This window comes from Globicephala melas, chromosome 5 (genome assembly GCF_963455315.2).
Source record: "Globicephala melas chromosome 5, mGloMel1.2, whole genome shotgun sequence".
NCBI lineage: Eukaryota > Metazoa > Chordata > Mammalia > Artiodactyla > Delphinidae > Globicephala > Globicephala melas.
In genome coordinates, this window is record NC_083318.1 from 27,021,555 (window position 1) to 27,047,532 (window position 25,978).

Sequence of the window (25,978 nt, forward strand, 5' to 3'; positions counted from 1 at the left end):
TTAAGTACACTGAGTTTTATAATTGTCATGTAAGTGAACTCTTTCCAGTGAAAGCATACCATTAAAACTGTAACACAACATAATGTGCTTTTACTATTTCAGTAAGACTCCTCATATGAGCAAATTTTCAATTTATTAAAAAATATATATATATATCCCGGGACTTCCCTGGGTGGCACAGTGGTTAAGAATCTGCCTGCCAATGCAGGGGACACGGGTTCAATCCCTGGTCCGGGAAGATTCCACATGCTGTGGAGCTGCTAAACCCATGTGCTGCAACTACTGAGCCTGCGCTCTGGAGCCCGCGAGCCACAATTACTGAGCCCGTGTGCCACAACTACTGAAGCCCGCGTGCCTAGAGCCCGTGCTCGGCAACAAGAATCCACGGCGATGAGAAGCCCGTGCACCGCAATGAAGAGGAGCCCCTGCTCGCCGCAACTAAAGAAAGCCCGCATGTAGCAACGAAGACCCAACATAGCCAAAAAAAAAAAAAAAAAAATCCCTGTCAAATTGTATGCCCTATAGTCACTGTTAGGACATACTATAAATGTAGTTATACATTTTATACTTAATGTTTTAACAGTTTAATTTTTTATCGACTTGAAGCTGCTTGTTCATGATTCGTGGTGTGACCTTTAAATGTAACTGCTCATACTGATGTCAGAATCAACATCTTCCTTATTGCAAATGATTTGCGTGCATGTGAACTGACACACTATTTTTCACGTGTTGGGTTGTGACGACTTCCTGTGATTTGAAGGGAAAAAAATGGAAAATCTAATATCTCCAGCACAGATAAATCCAGGTAAGGAAAAGGAAATAAAATCTTTATCATTGTTAATGTTTACTTTAGTAAAATGTGAAATTCTCTGGTGGTGCAGTGATTAGGACTCCACACTTTCACTGCCAAGGGCCCGGGTTCAATCCTTGGTCAGGGAACTAAGATACCGCAAGCTGGGCCACATGGCCAAATAAAATAAAATAAAATAAAATAAAATAAAATAAAATAAAATGAAACTATTTTAATCCATACCCTGGCTGTGAAGTCCACAGCAGCTCCCCGGTTTAGAAGAAGAGTTGCCACATTGACGTTTCCATAGTGGGCAGCGATGTGCAAAGGGGTGAAACCACTCTGTGGAAAGCAAAGAAAATGACAGTCAGTAAAGCATTTCACCTCTGTATGTTGCAGTCACTGGATTAGAGAAGAAAATCACATCTACCTAATACGTGAACAATGCAATTCAGATCATAAATGCTTTATAAGACTTTTTAAGTTTCAGTGCTATTATTTAAATTTAGTGGTAAATAAGTCAACATATAAACAGGTAAATAAATATCCTACATTTCTTGGCAACATTATTTCCAATTACATTAATTTATTTATGAGATTTGTTATCTGTATGAAACCATGTTTCTTGAGTTGATTTAGCTTTAGAACAAAACGATATGATTAAACAGCATATTTTTTCAGCCATAGAATTAATATAATTATGAATAAAAAATGTTTTCTCCAGAGAAAATCTCAAAACTTCTCTTTTTTTCATTTGTTTGTGTTTTAGTTTGGGTGTTTTTTAAAATGAAAAACAGCATTGGTTGATGTTGTATCTTTGGAACTATGAAAATATTGTGAGAAATTCTTACAGAACATATACAATTCATCTTACATCATTTACACTGTCCTGACATTTCTATCCTCTTTAACAACTATGTTTAGTCAGACTATACTGTTATAATAAAAAAAAGTTAAAAAAATTAAACAATATACTTGGAATTAATATGAATATAAAATAAAGAAAAAAATTAAGTGGAACCCAATTTTGAATGTTAATTAAACCAAACTTTATCAATAAAATAAGATTGATGTAGAATAAAATAGGCAAGTTGAATCAATTACATGAGCATTAGAGAACAGTTTACTATCAGAATGTTTTAAAAATGAGTCTGAAAATCTTAAATGGAAGAAAAGCATATTTCCTTTCTTCGTTTTTCTAATGAAAATTTAGTTAGAAATCTGCCATTTTCACAGTAGAAGCATATTAATTCTTTTCTTATTAAAGTATGAAAAGAGGCATTATTCTTGCTCTCCATAATATTCATTGCTTAATAAAAGATTATAGGAAAAATAAAGACTGTTCCTGTAAAACTGGATATTAAATCCTGCAGTTTTGAGGATACTTTGCATTGTCCTCTTTTATTTGAAATGAACTTTGATGTGTATAATACTGTTTCTAAGAAACATTATCTAAATCACAACCATTATTTTTCTATTCACTTGATATATAGATTTTGGTGGCTTTATTTTTAAAATGGCCTAAAGAAGCATCCAGATACCTTAGGTAATAGAAATTCCTCTGTGCTATCAGCCAAATTAGCTGCAAATAATTTCTGACAGTAGCAAATCAAGACACAAAATAAGAATAGTAACTATCAATCCAAATCCTACTCTTGCGGTCATGATATTTTTATTTTGTGTCTACATGATGGCAAATACTAATGTCAATATAGAAGAAAAAAATCAGTCTACAACTTGGCTGTTAGTTTATAAAATGTCAAGCTTTAGTATTTTAGGAAATAATTCACTAGATGTTTTTCATTTTTATCTTGATATTTCCTGTCACCCAGTTATATCCTGAATATGCATCTTTTATTCAAGTTACAATTTAATTTCAGAAAAACATAGTGACTGCTGATGAATCATTTTCAAATTATTCAAGTATAATAATATTATTTTTCCTATTTGCAGAAATAAACTAATTTATCTTCTGACACAGCCTCATTGAAAATCCATGATGATGCCTCAGGCTGTGACTCTTGGATCAACACGAGGCTGGTATAAGCCCCTCAGAGGAACTTTTCCCTGAGTAACGTGGAGGTGGAAGGCTCAGGTCACCCTCCTACAGGACTATTGAGGGAGGGGTTTTCCCTCTTTGTTATTCTATTGTCCCCGAAGAAATATTTCTAACTCAGTCTGTATCTACTCAAATAGCTGCTTTCAGCATAATGATTAGAGCCAATACTGCTTTAAAAAATGTAAACGATTACCAAAAATCACCTACAAAAGAAAGGTATTAAAATCAGTAATTAAGATATATCAATTTGTATGATTCCAGTCTTGAGCAATTTCACCAAGCAGTTGGGCTTTTAAAAAAAAATCTGTGACCTAAGTTCCACACACAGATATGGAACAGAAGAAATGATATGAATAATTCAAGTATATTCACATCTCAATGGGTAAATTTGTCGATAAACAAGATATCAGGTTTAGAAATACACTGCTCTCGGTAAATACTAAGTGTAAATGCTCAAAACCCCCATAGGCCCACAACCCAGTGATCATATGAGATGTTAGTCTAAAGAATTCCCTCAGCAAAGTGAAAATCAACCTACATAAGCAGTCGCTTGCTTTTGAAAGTTAATTTTTATAATATAGGTTAATTTTTATAATATACTTTCAACGTTTGTGTTAGTGCCTCTTATACCACACACACACTCTCTCTCTCTCTCTCTCTCTCTCAGAGGCTTCTGAACCAAATACTCCTGTTGATTTTGTTAACTGATGGGACTTATTTAGGTATGTGGAAAATAGATGATTTCATGACAACTATTGTAAGAGCAAGATAAAAGTAAATGCTTTGCTCATGATAGGCTCAATATCATTACTGATTATATACAGTGTGGTAAAAATAAAGACAGAATAGAAGGGCAACTGCAATTAGGTAAGAGGATGAAACAGTGGCAGAGAAACCTCCTTAAATTACACTTCACTAAATTCTAAATGGAGAATTCTCATTAAGAAAGGAGGTCACATCTCTTATTGGCCAAAAGTTAATAATAAAGCTCACTTAGTAAAATACATATTACGGAAGAGTCTTGTTTCATGCTCTACTCTAATAAGCTACTTAACGTTTCACTGATTAAATAATGCTTCAAATACATGCTATATTAAAAATTTTGAATTATCTATCCACTTGCCTTAATTATGGGCAAAGTTTCCAAATTAATTAATTTCCTAATAATGAAAATTCCAATCATTAGTATAAATTAGTGAGCATTTATTCTAATTGGACAAAAAATAAAATAAAAACAAGGTATATTTTGATATAACCGCAATACTGTACCTCGGTTGTCCTATTCACCATCATCTGAAGCGGTGTTGTGTGGGAAAAAGAGGGAAGATATTACACAGTGCAAAAATTAAGGAAACAATCAATCTGTTCTCTCAGTTGAATATACCGTTCCAGCATGCCAAAATGCATTCTACTGAAAAAAGACAACTATAACATTATACAATTATATCTTTCTAATTCTGCTTCTATTATTTTTTTTTACCACAAATAGAAATAGAATGAATAAGCAGATTTCTAAAAAACTGAACCTCACCTTTTATAGAAAATTATCTTGAGGTTTTTTTCTGTTTTCTTACTTATTCAACAGACAGTCCCCTTTTTTTCTGAAATACCTCTGAAAGTAAATTCTCTCTTTTGATGACCAGAAGGAATTTTGCCTTATCACCATGGCCTACTTCTTTATCATCTCCCAGGAGGAATCTGGTGGCCGAAGAGTGCCTTTCCACAAATGTATGAAGCTTTTACCTTGGATTGTACGTCAGCGTTGTGATCGTTCTGAAGCAGGAGTGCAGCAGATTTGGTGTCATCTTTCCTAGCTGCAATATGCAGAGCTGGCAGCCTTACTTTCCCTTTGGTGTCATTCTCCAAGAGGATGGCCACTGCCTGGTTGTGTCCTTGCTGGAGTGCCACCGCTAGGGGCGTAAAGCCATCCTGGTCAAACAGAAGAAAAAATCTTCCATCAACTTTTGGAAGCCTGGGATTCAACTCCAAGAAATAGTGCATCGAATTTTCACATTAATGATGAAGACTGACAAGAAAAATGAAAGGATTAATTATTACTGTGAAGATTAAAGCAAATTATCATCACTTGTTGTACTATGCACTGGCTTCAGCAGATTTTTTAAAATACCCATTCTATTTATTTTTTAAAACATCTGCATTTCCTAACAAAGCGTAATGCACACAGGACGTATTCAAATGTGTTTTGAATATGAAAATAAAAATTAGAACCAACCTTAAGTAATGCCTGCTTATGGAAAGGAAAATGTGGGAAGGGTAGAAATAATGGAGAACAAGTCTGACTGAGAATCAAAGATATGGTAGCCAAGACAGGGAAATAAATTACATGATTAACTATTGCAAGGTGCTAAATATCTCACAACAACTGTTAATGGAATGGTCTGTTACCAATTAATTTGGGAAGTTTAGGACATCATATGATCTAAAATTCTTTGGCAAATAAGGCTAATTCATTAAGTTTTCACTTAGCTGAATTGTATATTATTTGAATCATTTAGATATAAAATTGTGCTAAGTAATGTAAAGAAAATCAGTCTTTCAATTAGAAACTTAACAAACAATTAAAAAAATAACAAAGATCGGGGCTTCCCTGGTGGCGCAGTGGTTGAGAGTCCACCTGCCGCTGCAGGGGACACGGGTTCGTGCCCCGGTCCGGGAAGATCCCACATGCCGCGGAGCGGCTGGGCCCGTGAGCCATGGCCGCTGAGCCTGCGCGTCCAGAGCCTGTGCTCCGCAACTGGAGAGGCCAAAACAGTGAGAGGCCCGCGTACCGCAAAAAAACAAAAAACAAAAAACAAAGATCATCAAAGTTAGAGGAGCCTTAGAGGTAGATGGATAACCACATTAGAAAAATTAGAAGCTATGTTTTCTCTCTAGAAACAAGTATTCAGCAACGGAAAGGTGATGAATAAGTAGAAAAAATATACCTATATATTCTAGGCTCTGTTAATGTGAAAACCTCCTTTAATTCACAAAAGCTTGAAAATAAGTCTCAGTTAAATGTTTCCATTCACAGAAGAGATGAGGGCAATTGGATATGGTACACCTATTGAATATATTCCAGAGACAATGGCAATTTATCAGCATCTAACTACTCCATTTGTTTTCAACAGTATTTTTTTAAAAGGTAACTGTAGACTTCGGAGGGAAAATCATTTCCCTCAAATGCATCATATCATATATGCACTACCACAGTAAGAGTTGAATTTTTTAAATTAGAATTGAATTTTAAATAAATACATTACTTAACGGAATGGAAGAGTAAAGCATGTAGTGTTGTAAGATGAAAGAGAGTAGCCTAAATTAGAACTTTGTTTGGCACAAATTAAGCCCTCTGTGAAGGAGGAAAGAACAGGCTCATTATCATGCACACATTTAATTTGATTCCCCCCTGCAACACTGGGATAGTTTATATTAAAATAATGTGAACTTTATTTTTTCTTAGAGACAAGGCATTTGCTGACAGCACAGAACCTAATTAAAAAGTTTTTAGCCTTCAATTTTGGTAACATTCAGGAAGAAGGAAGAAAGCAGAGAATTATAAAAATGGTACTGGACAGACAGAGAACTCCTTTGAGAGAATTTAACTTTGGACCTCCACCACACGGATTTCATTCTAACCTACACTTCATGGGAGAAGGGTAAAGATTTGAAATGATTTTTTGAAGTACCTTCACCAACTCTATGAAAAGGAAACCTATATTAAAAATCTGTAGCTTAATTTTTCATCATTTATTTACCAATGCTAATTGCTATAATTACGGGAAATTTCAACACTTTAAATATTTCTTTTCAAACATGAGTTTCATTGCCATACTGAATGATCTCACAATTATCTGATTTTTAAAGTGGTCACAATGTCTTGATTAGTAACTAAGTTTTGCAAATTAGGGCTACTAATGGGTTCAGGGTAAGTGTCTTCTTTAGGTATATTCATACATGTACATACAACCGTAGAAGGTATTTAGCAATATAGCCTAAAAGATCAAATAGTAATCAACCATATAGCCCTATGAAGATGTTATTCATTCACAGAATGATAGACTAAAGGGAACATGCCAAGATTTTTCCATTAGTGTATTTCCTGATAACCATTCGGGCCAGTGGTATGGAATTAATCAACTAAGTTTATACATATCCAGTCAGGGAAAATTAATTTTACTTATTTAAATGATTAAAAAACAAAACAGATATATGTTTGTTTAGAGGCATATATGTGTCTAAACTAGGATTCAAAACCTCATGTGATTTACTTGCAACAGTCATATTTCTTTGTGGAAATAAGAGACAGTTTTAATTCTCTGAGAATCAGAGTGTAACATGGACTCCACTGATGCAACATACATAAAAGGATATTTCTGGAAGCAGAGTGAGATGCTACAGGGGTCCAGACCGGAGGAGTCTTGAGAAAGCTGACAATGCTGTCAGGCAGCATTTCCCTAAATCATACACTAGAAAAGTCTATTTGGTGAGTAGAACTCTGTAGTGTAAAGGTTTCTCTAGATAAATGATTCTGCTTTCAAGGAAATAAAGTAAAACAAATGCATATTTCCATGGTTTGGTACATTTCTCAGAGGTCCTAATGCAGAGATATAGTCTCGTACTGTTATCCAAGCTTTGCCTGAGGATATTCACGTGCTACTCATTGACAGAATTAATGTCTCAGAAAGTCATAAAATCATAATCATAAAAATCGCACTGTACTCATGTGGTAAGAGTGTAAAATCTGTGTGTGCTTAGTAGAGAACGTGAAATCGTTTCATACTACGCAGTCGTGTTTTCCAGTCATAAACAGGAAATGTGGTCCCATTAATAGTGATGTCTTGGGATTGTTTTTAACTAATGAGAGTAGGCTGTCAGAAAGTTATCGCCAGGCTCCATAAAAAGTTTTCTCTCAAAGGGCCTGGACATGAATTTAACAGATTATAAATGACCTCTCTCCACAGTGCAGGGTAGAAGAGATTTCATGTTTATTTCACCTAAAGACTTAATTGTCCAGAAAGGAGGCCATATTAGACATTAAAAGTTATCAGGATAGTTTCTGGGTGACAGCCATCTATCTACCAGTCACCTTTCACTCCAGGGCAGGAGTTTTAAAATTTTATCCGTGGAGCCACAGAATGTGACATAGGAAAACTAAAGCCTGGTTGCTTTTGGGTGAGGAGAGGCATGTCCCAAAGGAGCTCTCTTCCCCTCCTCTCCTGTGTCACCTACTCCCAACCTTCTAGTGGCCCCTGAGGCATTTTCTCCAAGCTCTAAAGCAACCTAAGCACCACTTAAAAATCACTGTTCCAAACAATCACTGAACTCCCTCCTTAATCTGTTTAGGCAGAAATGAGAAGGAAAATACAAAGTAGGTTCGGCTTATTGGAGGACACACACAAGAAAAGGAAAGTGATGTTCTAAGTTGGCCCATTCCAACCCCTTTTTATGCCTAGATGGCCTGAATGTTTTGAGACTGGATTGATTTTGAACATTCTATTCAGTTGTTGCCATAATCAGTCACACAACCACATATCATAATTTGTACTTCATAAAATATGAACAGCTTCCTGATGACATATTTCTCATGAAATTGTGTGAACATAAATAACTCTGAATTCTTGCTAATCATTAAAAAACTTTCCTTTAAGGAATTGCATTAGATCCTAACAAAGATAAAACAGTGATGAAAAGAGATGGATAAAATTTACTATAAATTGATTTTAGAATAGTATAAAGCTCCCAAAAGCTAGAGAATGGCAAATTGATGGAAGCGTGATTTCACGTAAGAATAAATTGACATGAATCCCAAATCAAGGCATAAACTCATTGAACTGTGTGCACTGGGTCATTCGTTCATGGCCACTGTTGTAGATTACAATAGTAACATGAACACTCGTAGGATAAAGGTAATGGAGACCCTTTGCATCTGGATACAAAGAACATGGACATTAAGATCAAAGAATTCAAGTGTCTTACCTCAGTAGCAGTGCTCTGATTAGCTCCATTTTCCAGCAAATATTTTACAACATCAATGTGGTTCTCTTGGGCAGCCATGTATAAAGGAGTGAAGCCATTCTGAGGACAAACAGTGAAAAAGGTATCTTCAACCATTTGTAAAGTTTAAACCAGGGAAGAATACATGACAAAGAAAGAGAGAATACTATGAAGCAAAACTTCGAAATGGTGAAACATATAGCATACCTTCACACTGCAGAAGTCATACATGCATTTACCATCAGAAAACTAGACAAATCAAAGTTAACCAATTCCCACACACAATTTTTGAAAGAATGAGGAGAAAGGGAAGAAATATCCCCCTCATTTCCTGCCTTCATTTCAGCACCAGAGATTCACATTTCTTATCACCCAACACTGTGTTAAAAACTAACGATATTTAGTATCTTAATATCTATATAATTCTATAATATATATCATTCATTATATATAATATCTATATAAAGTAATATTTATGTAGTATCACCTATATTTGTCAATTCATAAACTATTTAAACAGATGACGATTATCTTGAATATATACATTTCAACACCCTTAAAAGTATAAATTATTACTCATATCAGAATAAGCTGAGAGATTGCAAAGCTGATTGAAAACTTTTAAAATCTGTATTTCAATGTTCTGCTTGAGGTAGCATGATTTATACTGAACATCTTTACATTACTTTTTAAAAGCCATTCTGAAATTCTATCATTCATTAATTCTCATATTCATTTATTCAATTATTTAATAAAAATCCAAGCACTGGTAGCTGGGCCATCACTGGGAAACAACAATAAACAAGACAGACATCTGCCCTCATGGAGTACATACTACGGTAATATGATAACGTTATGTAGTCATAGTTTTTTTTTTTTAAAGCACTGAAATTTTGTAACATGAGTTTGAAACTAAGTATAAACTGGCATATTTTCTTTTCATTAGATCCTTTGCAATATATAATACTTCATTAAGGTAAAAACCCACAAAACTTTATTTAAAAAAGAAAACTTGTGAAATAATTCATCAACTCTCAAAACATAGCATTCTCTTAAAATTATGTCAGAGTCTTAAAGACAGTTGATTACTTTAAAAATTCCACACATTAATGAGAATGAGTAAAAACATAGATGAAACTTCAGGTATTTCCAAAAATTTATAAGGAGAGAAAAATTTTTTTCTTTTTTGAAAAATTCTTCTGTATACCTTGTGTAAGTGTGGAAACATTATTCAAAATGGTCAAGATAGAGCAAAATACAGAGTATACAAGTAGAACACGAAAAGTAACTTTAAATTTGATTACAAAAGAAAATCTGTACGTTTCAAATGATGGTGGAAAATTTAAAACTAAGAAACATTACAAACGGAATGAACTGACAATTTTGTAGGATTCAGGAAAAACTTGCTAGCTGGAGAGCATATTTTTTAAAACACAGAAAATAGGTGAAACCTTGTGTATTTTAAGAACTGAAGAGGTGGCGGAAGGATGGAATTAGAGATTCAAAGGAAGGGAAAGCCAGTGAGGATGGTTAAAAACATTGAGTGGGTGTGGAATGGGGCTCTTTCACGACAAGTAAAAGGCAGGGATGCAAAAAGAACTTTGAACAGAATAAAACAATTTGCTTATGTGTTTCCCTCTGACAGAATCTTGTGTGTAGATCAGAAGAAAGGGAAATAGACTGTGGTTACCAGATGAATAGGGGAAAAGAGAGATGAGCCATCCCTAGGCTCTTGTCCTGGGTCCTAAACTTTAGACGGACCTCTTCTAGCTGAGCTGGGCAAGGGATCCAGAGGGCCAAGGGGCATGCCCATCCTGACCCTGCAGCTCCCCTGCTTCCAGATCACACACCAGACACGAAACCACCCAGAGTTCCTGCCCACACAGCCCCAAGTGTGGTTCCAGTGCTGGCTCAGATTTCTTCCTTGGGTTCATCCTCCCAAGGGTCCACGGGTAGGCATACCCTACAGTAGGCTGAATAACGCCCCCAAATATGCCCACATCCTAATTGCCAGAACCTGTAAGTGTTACCTTAATGGTAAAAGGAACTTCGTAAATGTGATTAAGTTAAAGATCTTGAGATGGGGAGATTATCCTGAACTATCCAGGTAGGCTTGATATAATCACAAAAGGTTTTTATAAGAGGGAGGCAGGAGGTCAGAGAGAAGATACCACACTGCTTCTCACTTGCAGCCTCAAGTAGGAACCAGAAGGGCCAACACCTTGGTTTTAGCCCTGTAGAACTGCTTTTAGACTTCAGACTTCTAAAATTATACAAGAATAAACTTGTGTTATCTTAAGCCACTGAATTTGTGATAATTTGTTACAGCAGCAACAGGAGTCTAATACACACTCTTAGAGTCGTTTGTGAGGGAGGGTGGAAGTTAGGAGATGAACAGAGCTTGAACGTGCAGGCTGGGGTGTGTACACCTTTACACATGATGCTCTTGTGGTGTGGATGGAGCAGGGGATGAGGAGAGGAGAGGGGCCAGAGTGCAAAATCAGCCTCAATCTGCATGGAACGAACTCCAAGGTTTCTAAGAAGTCTAAATTTAGACCTATCTTATTGCTAGAAAGATATATTTATCAAGGTAGGAGGATAGGAGAAAGTTATTTTATAGTTTATTAGCTTGACATATAGCTTTTAGTTTTAAAAATATACTGTAAGTGGACCTCTTTTGCAGTCTTGTCCTGGGCCCTGCAAGCATTAATGGTGGGCTAGAGTAATAGAGAAAGAAAAGGGAAAATATAAAAAATAGAGAAATGTCAGGGCTGACAACATATAGTATCTGGTGGGGAAAGGGCAGTGACAGACAAATGATCAGGCCCTCGGTTAGAGGGCATCATGAATACCATGTGCTCCTTGTGCCACAACCTCAGCATGCAAGGGCTTCCAGCAGAGTGGGATGCACGTATAAAGAACGATAAAAATAAAAATGATTTATTGAACTTCTGCTCTATGCCATTCACTGTGGGAAATGCTTTGACTCTACTGCTTCAAATCACCATGACCACATGCTCCAGTTTCCCCACGACAGTCTAAGTTTATGCATAGTTATCTTGGAGTAATTATTAATAGTACCTCAGTTTGGATGATAAATTAAATGGCCCAGCATCATCTCTAATCCTTAGAATAGTGCTGTAACATTGGTATTATTATCCCCATTTGAAATAAGGCAGCTGAAACTCAAACACTTAGGTAACTTGGTCAAAGTCTCCCAGCTAATAAGTGAACTGGAAGTGACAGACAGGAGCCAGTACGTGGACAGCCTTCTTCCCCATAAAGGAGCTGGGATTTGATCATGTGGATGTGTGGTTCGCAGCCTGGCTGTGTTATAGAATCTCCTGTGGAAACTTGTAAGAATGCCTAGGGACCACCTTGCCTCTCCTGAATTGTAGTCTCCATACAGGAAGCCAAAGTACATGCCTTTTTTAAAAAAGCTCCATTTTAAAAACTGCCCCAAGGACATTGTTTTAGGTGATGCAGAACAACTGAATGGTTTTGGGCGGGGATCACATATGCATTTTGGAAAGTTCACTCTGGTGACCACAGATGCCTTGGTTTGGGATGGCAGGATTCAAGAATGGAAGTAAGGGATTAATCAGCTTTTGCAATATTTGCGATAGTGTATTTAAGTGATGAAGGTAACATGAGCTAAGACAACACCTTGGCTAGAAGAAGGGGGAGCTATTTACTGTTACTAAATGTATGAAGTGAGAAGGCAGTAAAGATTTACTACAGGTCCTAAAGATGTGGGAAATTATCCTTCCTTAACTTACTGATGCTATTTAACAAGAACTAGTCCACCAGAGAATGTGAAGCACACCTCTGGGTAATTGGGAAAGGGCATGGCAGCACTTTAACACCATTGTAAATTTTATAGGAAAGCTTTTATCTTCCCACATAAATAGGTCAACCACACAGGATTATTGGCTCCTGTGTCCATGTACCCAAGTGCTTTCCAATATATTATGTCTCCACGTTTTTCTAAAATGGTCTGGCTGCAGGTAGGTATGAAAGTATATGCATTTTTTCCTTTTTGATATAAAAAAGTCAAAGAGATCCAGAGCCCAGGTTGATACTGGAAGGATGCGTACAAGAACAGCATTATTTGTTGTTAGGGTAATTCCAGGGTGACCAATAGGTGCCTCTACCAACTGGTTACTAAATATTTTGAACATTATTCCTCTCCATGGCAAATTATTAATTATTTGCCATTCATTTATATTTATTCACTAAAACTGCGTTTGGTGACTCTTCACTGCTAGGCATTGTGCTCAGCTTTGGTGATTCAGAGATGAAAGCTCCCTGTTTATTAGGAGCTCACTGTCCAGAGGCTGAGATGGGCAAGTAACCAAACTACTGTATTACAGTTCAGTGAACGCATATATAGTTAGTTTCTTTAAAAAAAAAAAGTTATGGGGCTTCCCTGGTGGCGCAGTGGTTGGGAGTCCGCCTGTCGATGCAGGGGACGCGGGTTCGTGCCCCGGTCCGAGAAGATCCCACGTGCCGCGGAGCGGCTGGGCCCGTGAGCCATGGCCGCTGAGCCTGCGCGTCCAGAGCCTGTGCTCCGCAACGGGAGAGGCCACAACAGTGAGAGGCCCGCGTACCACAAAAAAAAAAAAAAAAAAAAGTTATGTGTTGGGTATAACGAGAACATAAAAGGACACAGAACTCAACTGGATAAAAAATTACATCTGAAGGAAACACTGGGAGTGATACTTGGAAGACACTGGGAGTGATTCGGTTTGAGCTAAGATATGAAGACACTGAATTTAGGCACAGAGGCAGGAAACCTCATGAGAGGAGAAAACCCTGACCATATCTTTGGAAAATTCACCGTGACTAGTGGGGTGAGCAGGCCGAGACAGGCAGGGATCAGCCCCCATCCGTCACGCTGAGGCACCTGAATTTTATTCTGAACTCTTGGGTGTCACTGAAGGGTTTTAAGCAGGGGTTTGACATGGCCACATTTGCATTTTAAAGAGATTAATTTGCCAGAGAGGGGAGGATGAATTAGAAAATAGCCAGAGAATAGTCTGGAGGAGTAGAAAGAAAGTTTTTGTAATAATTCAGATGAGAAGTGAGGATTAGAAACATAATGGTTTTGAGATTTTGAAATGTCATTTAGTATTCATGTATTTATATTCCACTTAAAGATAGAAGTGGTTTCAGTCTGCATGAGTTATTAGTTATTGATAACATTTCTCAGATTTATTAAAAAGTTAAAATGCTTTTCTTCAAATCTAGAAATTGTATCATATTTTAGAGAATTCAAACACTTATAATATTACCAAAAATGTTGTTCCTATTTTCATTAGTGATATATGAACCAGTAATCAAGTTTTAGCCACTGGAGAAAAAAATTTTTTTTTGCTAATTGGATTATCTGGGAAAACTGAATGAACATGAGCTGATAATCTTCCTATCAAATGTTAGATTTATTGCAGTTTGGGGGAACATTTTAATGCAATAAACCTATTGATATCTGTACGTCATTTCAAAGAAATTATATAGAGACAAATAATGTCAGTATGAAAAGTAATAAATGGTTTAGAATCAATGTTTTGGATAAGGATCAAAACTCTAAGAAGTATCAATATTGCCTATTTTTACAGAATCTTAACTTTTCAGACATAATTTTGCCAGAACATATAACCTTATTCTTCTATTACACAAATTAAGATTCATCAGTCGGATGACTTGAAATGATCATACAAAATCACTTTTATCTTAACATAAAGGTCAATGTTCAAACGTATGGACACCAAGGGGGGAAAGTGGCGGAGGGTGGTGGTGGGATGAACTGGGAGATTGGGATTGACATGTATACACTAATATGTATAAAACAGATAACTAATAAGAACCTGCTGTATAAAAAAATAAATTAAATAAAATTCAAAAAAAAAGTCAATGTTACTATTCAATTCAAAAGGTCTCTTTTTAAAAAATGAGATGCAATTAACATGTTATATTAGTTTCAGGTGTATAACATAATGATTTATTGTTTGTACATATTGAGAAGTGATCTCCACAGTAAGTCTAGCTATCATCTATCACCATAAATAATTGTTCCTGTAATGGGGACTTCAAAAAAAGGTATTTTTTTATAGCACCAAATCTGTTCTAAAGTTTTTCTGCTTGACACTGGACTAGGTACCAAGTAACAAATATGGACATAATACTGTTCCAGCCCTCAAGAGCAGAAAATATAACAGATTCACCGACTACACGTATATGGAACCATAGCACAAGACATACTATAATTGCCGAAAGAGAAGCATGAATAAAATGCTGCCAGAGCACTAAAGAGTTAGCAATTGATACCATGAAGAAAGGCATCGCAGGCCCAAGCACACAGACCTGAGAGGAAATTAGGAGGCCTTAATGAAATCAAGACGGTAGATCTAAAGAAAAGAAAATGTGCTTTGCCATTTTTTTCTATTCTTCTTTCATTCTCCCTCTCAAGAAATGTGGTGTTTGTGTGAAAAGTCAGAGTGTATTTGCTGCAGGCATATATCACTTGGGGAATTCTGTTCTCTAAGCACAATACTGAGTCTAATGAATTAAAAAAAGGACTTCAAGTAAATTTACCAAACATGAGTAAAATCTCATGCAAGAATGCATCTTGAAAGGAATTCTTACAGGTCTAAAAATTTTTTTTAAAATTTCAAAGATCTCTAATTCATGTCTAACATATTACCACCCAGCTAAAGATATACTTTAGGAAATTTCATAGATCGAGTGTAAGCTTAAAGAGTAGAAACTGATTATAGAAACTTCAAATGGTATATAAATTAATTTCTCTGTAACTGCTCACTGTTATTTCACTTGTTCTTACTTTCAGTTCTACGCTGCTAAAATTATTAAGTATATTTCAATGATTAAAAGAAATTGCCTATTTTTCTAGATGAAAATGTTATAGCTAAAAGGAGACTCATCCTTTTACTGCTGAGGAAATTTTAACCCAGAGATTGAGTAAACTTCCAAGTGGACTGGGCAGTAACAGAGGTTAAGGAGGGAACAGGAAGTTAGTAGGAAGTAAATGGACACAGCAGAGGCAAAGGTGCTTGGAAACTTTTGCCCTCTTCTTTTCATCTTTCAGGCATTGACACGTGTCACCCTCTTTGGGAGGCCTTATTCAGTGCCCATAACAATCTTAGCACATAGTAGGTGTTCAATAAATATTCGTTAAATGGATGAATAAATAAAGTGAAATAGGATCCAAGTTTCTTTCTACATCTGTGGTGGTTTTAAAATATGTCTACAGATTCTTTTCCCATAAAGGTTATTATAGAATACTGAGTAGAGTTCCCTGTGCTATAAAGTAGGTCCTTGTTGGTTATCTATTTTATATATAGTAGTGTGTATATGTTAATCCCAGAAAAGAATAGACATATGTACATGTACATGTATAACTGAGTCACTTTGCTGTACACCTGAAACTAACACAACATTGTAAATCAACTATACTCCAATATAAAATGAAAATTTAAAAAAGAGCAATGCATATGTCTAAAAGCTCAAAACCTAAGTATAAATTGTGAAGAGAATTCTGGAAAAGAATTGTGTTGTTGGCAAAATGGCATCTTAAAAAAATCAAAAAATAAATAAAAATTAAAAATTCACACACAAAAATATATGGCTGCGAATTCTTTGACACTCCTCCCTTCAAAAGTCAACCTAACTCCATTTCTACAGAGTGTGGACCAACTTAGTAATTCATTTCTAATGTACTGATTATGGTGGAATCGGTGATGTGTGACTCCCGAGGCTAGGGTTCAAAGTCACTGTCTTATTACTAGGTTTCTCTTGGGTGACCTGCTCTGGAGGAAATGAGCTGCCATGCCATATTAACATTCAAGCAGCCTGTGGAGAGACTCACATGAGAGGGAACTGAGACTTCCCACCAACAGACAGTAATGACTTGCCAATCATGTGAAAAAAACTACCTTGGGAGTGAACTCTCCAGCCCCAGGAAAGCCTTCAGATGGCTTTAGCTCTGGTCAACATCTTCACTAAAGACTCATAAGAGACTCTGAGCCATAATTTCACAGCTAAGCTACTAGTGAATTCCTGATCCACAGAAGCTATGATGATAATATGTTTATTGCTGTTTTAAGCCACTAAAGTTTGGGATAATTTGTTACGCAGCAATAACTAACACAATGTCTAACAAGGTCATACATGATCTGGCCACAGCCTACCTTGCTGACCACATCTCTTACCACTCTTACTCTATTCTACTTCCTTTCTGTTTATGAAAGACATTCAGATCCTGGACAGTTTTTTTTTTTTTTTTCAAATTTTCTAGTCATATAACTCTCTTCAAATGCTATCTAACCCAAAAACTCTGAAAATAAAATATTAAACACTGCTGCTCTGTTTGATGTTGAATGAGTTATAACTTTCAGCAATGTCTTCCTTATTCCCAAATTACTGGGACAATCATTTGTAAACTGTGCTGTGTTCCAAGGAGGTATATCAGGGATCCTTCTAGTAGAATGGTGAGTTTTAGGAGCTATCACTGTTTGAAAACACAAAGAAAGAGTAGCCTAACATGGTAGTCATGTGTTATCTTTCTTTTAGTTTTTTGCAATTAAAAATGATATAGCCTTTCCATTAATAAGAAGGAATGAGTAAAGTAGGTAGTTGTGTATATTTGCTTAGATGGAGCAATTTATATCTAAGAGAGTCTGAAAACTGCAGCTTTAAATATTTATAATACCCTTAATTCCCTGTACCATTTGCCAGTTAATAAGAACATTACAAACATTACATATACTCTCCACATCTACTGGAAAACTCATCAACAGATTACACAATCAATCCCAACAGTAGAAAATGGAAATGGTTATAGATAGCTCTGGGTTTAAACTTAGCAAAAGTAGAATTCCCCTTCTGATGAAACCTTCTTGTCTTTGGCAGGAAGGTCACTGTTAAGATTTAGATTTTTTTCACAAAGCAGAATTCTTCAGCAGCCTTAGCTATGAAATGGTAGTAGGCTTTTTGTCACACACCGGTTAGCACTGGTTGGGAATTACTACTCTAGTTTCTATTCCAAATACTATGTATCGTCTTCTTCTTTTGAATTAGCATTATGAGAGAGAAGTTTGGAAAGCATCCCAAAGTTATCACACAGCTTTAAGGTCAGGATAATTCAAATTATTTCCCTAAATATACTGTAAATGCACAGCTGCAAAGGATGTAAAAAAACCAATGGGTACTAATTGTAGTCACAAAAATAAAGACTACTCTTTGTAATTTGCGGGCGTGCTCAGGGCAAAAGAACAAAAGATACGATTATACGCTTGCTTGGAAGTTAAGAAGGCATTTTATTAATTAAAGTGTCATACACATTTTCTCAGATAATCAGAACATGACAACTCTTTACCAGGGTTAGGATATTATAAGTTATTTTAACCTCTTCTCTCCAAAGGTCCTCTTTAAAGGATTATAGCTAAACTATTAGATGACATTAAAATGATTAATGTACTAAATCTTTCTAGGAAGGTTAAACTTTATGGAGTGTTTACTATGTCATCGTGTTTCATCCCCACCCCTATGCTATTAGGGCCATTTAAGACTACAGCTCATAGTCATTCATCCAAGGGTACACCCGTAAGTGATGTGATCAGGGTCTGAACACTGAAGGACTCCAAACACAGTGCTCTTTCCACTCCCCTCAGCTGTCCCCTTCAACCGGGATCAGATTACCTCAGAGAACAAACACTAATTGGACAATTAGCCTTTTCTTAAGCTCTTCACTAGAAATGACAGCATTGGGAATGCCATGACTTGCTTAATGAAGAATGTCCAAGTGCCCTCTTAGGTATAAGGATTCTTCCAGTCTTTATTTCCAGTGATTAAGAAATTTGGGGTGGTGGTAGTGAGGAGAGAAAGCTACACACTTTATATTTGTTATTTAATCCTAACAGCCCAGTGAAATAAGTAATATATCTCTACATGACTTAAGGAAATTAACACTCACAGGGATTAGGAAGCATTCCTAAAGTTTCACATCACTTACAACGTGGAGCTGGGATTTGAATCCACGTATAACTAATTCTAGAGCTCATGTTCTTTCTACTACACTATACTGTCATGTGTTTTAGCAGCAAATTTGGCAGACAGTATTTTATCATGTCTGGGTATTGCCAGCAATCAGAAACACTACTGAAAATACTGTATTCCCATAATCACCGCTTTCACCTCCTCATGGATAAATTACCAAGAAAACATGTGAACTATTCTACATACTTCAAGTTACTCACTCCAGTGCACCCTATACATCAACCTGAACTAATCTTCCTAAAACTATTTTCAACGCTTTCCTGAATTGATTATCATCTTACTGACCATAATTAAACATCAGTTTTTCACAAACCATGGCTAAAGATGAAGACCTTTTATACCCTAGCTCCATTGTCATATTAAGAACAAACCTTCAATGCACATTCTGATGTTGTTCCAGACCAGCTTGTCTCACCAATATTTCTACACTCACCAAGCTCAATTATACCTCCCATCACTGTTGTAACTAATCTTCCCATGTGGAAAGTCTTCTGTTTCAATTTCCCCTCTGCAGAACTTTCAGTGATGGGCTCAGGTCCTCTGAGAATTTTTCATTAATAGAATTTGGCCAATTTCAACCTTCTTCTCTTGAATATAGTCTAGAGAGGAAGGTTGAAATCATCTACCATCTTCTGTTGTTTGCCTTTGTTCCTGGTGTACTTGTCCTGACTTTGCAGGTAGCCTATGTACTTTTAAAAGAGCTTCCTGCCTGACACTTGTTTAGAATCCTCCACAGCAATGAGAACTCTGCTGAGTACACAGTAAGCACCCAATAAACAGCTTCCAACAGTTTACCCTCAATTCCTGACAATGATGAATAACTTAGATTTATGCTTCTCTCCTTTATTCGTTTAAAATTTAAATTTAACAGGTGACTTACCACCAGTTCATTCTACAAAGGAGATGAGATGGCTGGTGATGTTCTAGTCATTCTCACGTAACTCCAAAATACTGAAAACATTTATCTCCGTGTTTTACTTTACAAAAGTGAATAAATACCTCATTACATTGTTAAGCCATTACTGATAACTATATAGTTAATCTCCTTGTATTTGTCAACAAAAAATGAGAGGCAAATGAATTTTTAAACAAATATAGAGAAAGCAAATGAATTGTTTTTTTTATTCAGAGTCCAAAAAAACAACAAATAAACAGATGTAGTATACAACTAATATAATCTATAATGAATTTTTTAAATGGAGGGCCCAAGATATAGTAATAGGTATTGGTTGATGCCTACCCAGGATCCCTCCTCTTTTTTTGAAAGCATCCTGGTTTTTCCTTAGAGTATCTATCTTTACTCACAAAGTTCATGTAATTCCAGCAAAGCTGAACTTCTCAGCTTCCAGCTCCAGGAAGAGCATCAGATAACTTAAGCCAATCAACACATTCAATTCTCTTAGATACAATGAGTGGTTCAAGTTTGGGCAAGAGATTTAAGATAGTCTAATCAGTCAAACTCAGGATTCTCTTGTCGAAAGCTGGGACAAAGTTCCCTTATTTTAACAACAAGAAAATGTCTGACTCTAATCTTAGGTCCACAAAAAGAATAAAAATGACAACAGCATCTAACATAGAGCGCTTGTTATGTGTCATGGTTTGTGCTGTATACTTCGATCCTCACAACAGCCCTACATTTTATGTACTATAATTACTCCTGTTTTACAGATGAGTAAATCCAGACACAGATATGATAAGTAACTTGCCCTAAATAACAAGGTTAGGAGGTGGGTGATGGGGGCAGGATTCAGGATTCAAGATTGTCTGACCCCAGAGATGTTGCTCTTAACCACTGCTAAACTGAAGCCTGTCCAAGTTTAAATCAACTGCTTATTACGCTGGTCTTGATTGGTTCTCATTCTAGTTCTTCCAGACCTGCTATTTTTCACTCACTGTACATTAAGAATCCACAGTCCGGGCTTCCCTGGTGGCGCAGTGGTTGAGAGTCCGCCTGCCGATGCAGGGGACACGGGATTGTGCCCCGGTCCGGGAAGATCCCACATGCCGCGGAGCGGCTGGGCCCGTGAGCCATGGCCACTGAGCCTGCGCGTCCGGAGCCTGTGCTCCGCAACAGGAGAGGCCACAACAGTGACAGGCCCGCATACCGCAAAAAAAAAAAAAAAAAAAAAAAATTTCCTTAAAACCTAGACCCTCTTCCACTTCTCCCTGGCTTCACTGCTTTGGCAGTCTCATTCAAGTCCACTGCTTCGATAACACTTCTGTCAGATGACCCATAAATGTCTTCATTTCATTCCAGAATTCTCCTCTGAGCTCTAGACTTGCAGCTCAGACTTACCATTAAAATCTCCTCTTGGATGCCTAACAAGCACTTAAAATACAACTCATGCTCTCTACCCTCCTTCCCACCCAAACAAAAACAAAACCTTGTCCTTATCCCATGTTCTCTATATCAATGGACTACATCACCATCCATACTGACAGAGGAGAAATCCAAAAGTCATCCTTGTACCACCCCCTTCTCACCTCCCTTCTGCCATCATCACCAAGTGCTCTGAAAGAGGTCCTACATGTCTCTCAAAGCGGTTCCCTTTCTCCATCATCTAAGGCAGCAGCAAGCACTCCACTCTAACTAATATCACCGACTGTCTAGAGTCAACCTCTGTAGCAGTCTCCAGATACTTTGCTTTGCATCTGTCCTGGCCTCCCTCCAAGCTGTTCTCTGAACTGCAGCAGGTGAGCTTTTCAAAATCCAAATCTTGTCTTGCTCTACCTCCCACCTCCACCTCATACTGGGCTTAGGATAAACATCTTAAAATGAAATCTTTAATATGGCTCACAAGGTCCCATCGGATCTGACTTTCTCTCTCAGCCCTCATATATACCACATTTCCCACTCATGTTTCAACTCCCAGATTTCTTTTAGGCTCTTGCACGTACTATATCATTTTCCCATAGCACACTTTATCTCCTCTTACCCCTAATTTTCATATCAATCCTTTCTTTAAGAGAATAGGTCACTGGAGGTCATTATGCTAAATGAAATGTCAGACAAAGAAACACAAGCATCACGTGGTATCACTCATATGTGGAATCTAAAAAAAAAAAAAGCCAGACTCATAGAAACAGTGCATAGAAAAGCAGTTGCCAGGGGCTGGGGGTTGAGACAAATAGAGATTGGTAAAGTGTATGAACTTTCAGTTATAAGATGAATAAAATTTGAGGATCTAATGTATAACATGGTGGCTACAGCCGATAACACTTGTATAACTGAAATTTGCTGGGAGTAGAACTTAAATGTAAAGAAAGAAAGAAAGAAAGACAGACAAAGAAAGAAAGGAAGAAAGGAAGAAAGGAAGAAAGGAAGAAGGAAAGAAGGAAAGAAAGAAAGAAAGAAAGAAGGAAAGAAAGAAGGAAAGAAAGAAAGAAAGAAGGAAAGAAAGAAGGAAAGAAAGAAAGAAAGAAAGAAAGAAAGAAAGAAAAAAGAAAGGAAGGAGGAAGGAAGGAAAGATGTGAGGTGATGGATTGTTAATTATTTCAATGGGGGGGAATCCTTTCACAAAGTATATGTGTATCAAATCATCACATTGTATGCTTCAACTATCTCACAATTTTACTTGTCAAATATACCTCAATAAATTTGGGGAAAATTTTTTTTTTAATTATCTATGAGTTTTAAAAAAAGAGAGCAGTTTAGTCATCACTTCCTCAGACCCCACCATCCCTACTTATTAGAGAGCACACATTAAATTCCCAAATACCTGCTAAGTGAGTGAAGGAAGGAGGGAGGGAATGAATGATTACTTCCGACAATTTTCTATTGGGAAGTTTTATTTAGTGTCATATTTTTCCAATTTTGCTTTGTTTTGTGGTCTTTGCCTTAAAGGATGATTGTTTTGAGGTCTTCCTGATGGTTTCACCTACATCTTAGTTGCTGTGGAATGAACACGTTAAGCTGTGAGATCTGAAGTAAGAGGTAGACTGCTACACTGCTATTCTAACTATTTGCTGCCGGAATAGCTTATCCTCCATACTAACTCAGAAGGAGAGAGAAGGAATGGTCTTCTGTATGAAATTCGAACTCCATATTTATTAACAGAAATTTGGAGCTATCTTTGACATTTTACTCTTCTCCCTACAAGTCTTACCTTACTACAAATTTATTTCCTTTAAAATGCAGTAATATTGGACTTGGATAGGCTTGTGAAGGGATAAATAAATGGGACATCTACCAAAGAAACAGATTTGATGATGCTTATACCTTAATTCATTCAATTTTTAAAGATATCAATTCTCATCATTTCTCTAAGCACATTGGAGGATGGAGAACTGGAGAAAGCATATTTCCTTTATTTAATTTGGAATGCTGAGGAAGGCAGATGCTCTTGCAAACTTGTAATCACCCAATAAACTGACTTTCCGGGTCAAAAAGACAACAAAAATATCCTGACTTCTCTTGTATCTCTGGTCAAATGCAAGTAGATGCCATCATCTTAACTTTAGAGAATTTGTATTACAATAGTAACTTTCCCAATTAAAAAACGAAGAACCTTATTAAAAAAGAACCATATGTATAGGTTTGGAAAAAAAGCTGAAAACAAAACCTTTTTTGGAATCTGTGATCATGGATCCCATTTTATACTGTGCGTGTGTGTGTGTGCGTTAACAGAACGGAATGTTCCATTATGAGTTTTTATTTTGAGAGGCAAGGATGGTTCTACGGCCATATGGAAGCGATTCCCTGTAGTGGGCATGCTGGCCAACTGTGTAGGCTTTCGTCCTCTTCACAACCCAATTCAAATTACGTTTGACAATGGGTGAGTGCCAATGAAGAAAAAACTATTGGAAGCTACACCTGAAAAGACATTTATCATTGCATACAGTGGGTGTATGCACCTCTAAAATTCTGGGGGTGTAATCAATGGTCATGTAATCTTGCAACTGGCATTACTGGTCATAATCTGAACATCTGAAAGCTAATAAAATAACAGCCTAATCATGTTTGTGTTACAAATAGGAAAATCTTCTTCTGGAATAAAATTTCCAGGAGTAAATGAACACAGAGTAGTGAGCATAAAATAGGCAAAAGGATTCAAGAAAAATAGAAGTAAATTCAGTAAAATATGGTATCAAGAATACCAAATCAGAATATCTTATTTGGACTCACTTACCATCAAAATAAAATAAAAAGAAAAATATAGTGTTCCTGAAATCCTCATAAAAGGACTGAAAACATAAGAAATTTCAAGAAAAAGTAGAACAATGTAGACATAGAGAAGAAAAATGAATCAAAACAATCACAAACCACATTTCAGAAAGTATAGTCTTCCCTGTGTTAAAAATTGTTGGTAAGAGAACACTCCAAGAAAATGGATGGCTGAGTGTCACAGTGCTAATGAATCCCCTTACTTGCTAGTTGTCTAGCTTCTGTGAAATGCTTTTAGTATTCCCAGCATCTGAGTGGACAGACCAGGAGAGAATGGATGGCATTTAAGCCATAGAGCTGGCTCTTGTGGGATGTAAGTAGGGTCTTGGACCTCCCTAGAGGAGACAGAAGGTGTAGAGACAGCTTAATGGGAAACAGTGAAGTATGCTGAGGATTTCTGGAAGGGAGGGGTCCATGCCATTTGGGTTTGTGGCTCCATTGCTAATTTTTTATAAGACCTTGGCTTTCTTATTTGTGCCTCAATTCTCCCCATATCCAAAATGAGAATAATCACTGCTGATTCACATCATTATAAAGATAAAATGAGATTAAAGAGCACATAAAAACACTTTTTAAAATTAAGAGTCTAAAAAAAAAAATTAAGAGTCTAAGTGCAAGATATTACAATTGGGCTGTATTTCTTTGGCATTTGGAATCTATTCCAAGAAACACTCAGCTCCCTGGACGTATACGTCTAAATAAGTCTCATGAGAGCTTCTAGCCCATCCTTTCTTCTAATGAAATCACATTTTCCTCTCTCTCTATAACTGTCAGAGAACTCAAACATCATAGGCTCCACTGAATAAGGTAAAAGATAGAGAGCTACAGCTGACCGCAAGTTCTATGTTCCCCACGTTCCACAGTTTCACTTAGCTGTACGGAGATATCACCTATTCTAGGACCCAGTTTGTTTTATAAGCTGTGGTAAAATATAAATAACATACGCCAGTTTTCTTTGTAAAATCAAAAACCAAATACCTATTTTTAAGTCACTTTGTTGTATTTCAGCGGTCATTCTGATTTTAATAATTTTATATACGGACATTATAATAAAGATCTAAAACCAATACTCACATATATGAGGAACAAGAAGTAAATTTTGGTAGAGATGATTAAAGAGGGGCATTTTCTCAGGCCAGATTTCCTTGGAAGCAACAGCACTTGGTTCATGCTTTGAACATTTTGAAGAGATACAGCGTTTATAGTTCACAAAAAGTACCAAGTAAAAAATTTTCACCTCAAACCTTTTGCATGGATTCTACTTCAGAAGGATCAGCTTACTTGTCCCTTAATAGGGTTTGGGCCAAAAGAAAGAGGAATTTTAAAAATTATTCTCTGGGGTCTGTAGTGAAGGTAGAACTGTTATGGGAACTAGGAGAAGCAGTTTTGCCTGGAGAAGAAAATTATGAGCAGGTAAATGAACCATCTTTGTCTCAGTCTGTCATCAATACTGAGAGTCAATGAAGATCAAAAGAGATAATGCACACAATGCACCACAGACAGTGCCTGGCAGCCAGTAATATTATTTGTACTATTATTAATATTAATATCTAGGGCTTCTCTGGTGGCGCAGTGTTTGAGAGTCCGCCTGCCGATGCAGGGGACACGGGTTCGTGCCCCGGTCCGGGAAGATCCCACATGCCGCGGAGCGGCTGGGCCCGTGAGCCATGGCCGCTGAGCCTGCGCGTCCGGAGCCTGTGCTCCGCAACGGGAGAGGCCACAGCAGTGAGAGGCCCGAGTACCGCAAAAAAAAAAAAAACAAAAAAAAAAACAACAAAAAAATTAACATCTACTGTTAGGAATGACTGGAATACACACCAAAGCTAATTCTTATACGTGAAGAGGATACATGCATATGTTTAGCCTCCAGTTGTAAGTAATCAAGGCATTGTGC

General features: G+C 36.7%; 1 protein-coding gene across 50 annotated transcripts in view; it reads right to left on the reverse strand.

Annotated features, from left to right (window-relative positions):
- Positions 1–25,978, reverse strand: part of ANK2 (ankyrin 2) — a 690,343-nt gene that overhangs the window by 141,960 nt on the left and 522,405 nt on the right. For 46 of the 50 annotated variants that reach the window (XM_060299088.1, XM_060299047.2, XM_060299051.2 and 43 more), the window contains 4 exons: positions 8,829–8,927; positions 4,593–4,778; positions 4,119–4,142; positions 1,034–1,132 (listed from right to left, as the gene is read on the reverse strand). In XM_060299088.1, coding sequence (XP_060155071.1) covers positions 1,034–1,132; positions 4,119–4,142; positions 4,593–4,778; positions 8,829–8,927 — 408 coding nt within the window. The remainder of the gene's footprint in view (positions 1–1,033; positions 1,133–4,118; positions 4,143–4,592; positions 4,779–8,828; positions 8,928–25,978) is intronic. The other 4 variants (XM_060299089.2, XM_060299056.2, XM_060299054.2 and 1 more) reach the window with 1 other exon arrangement.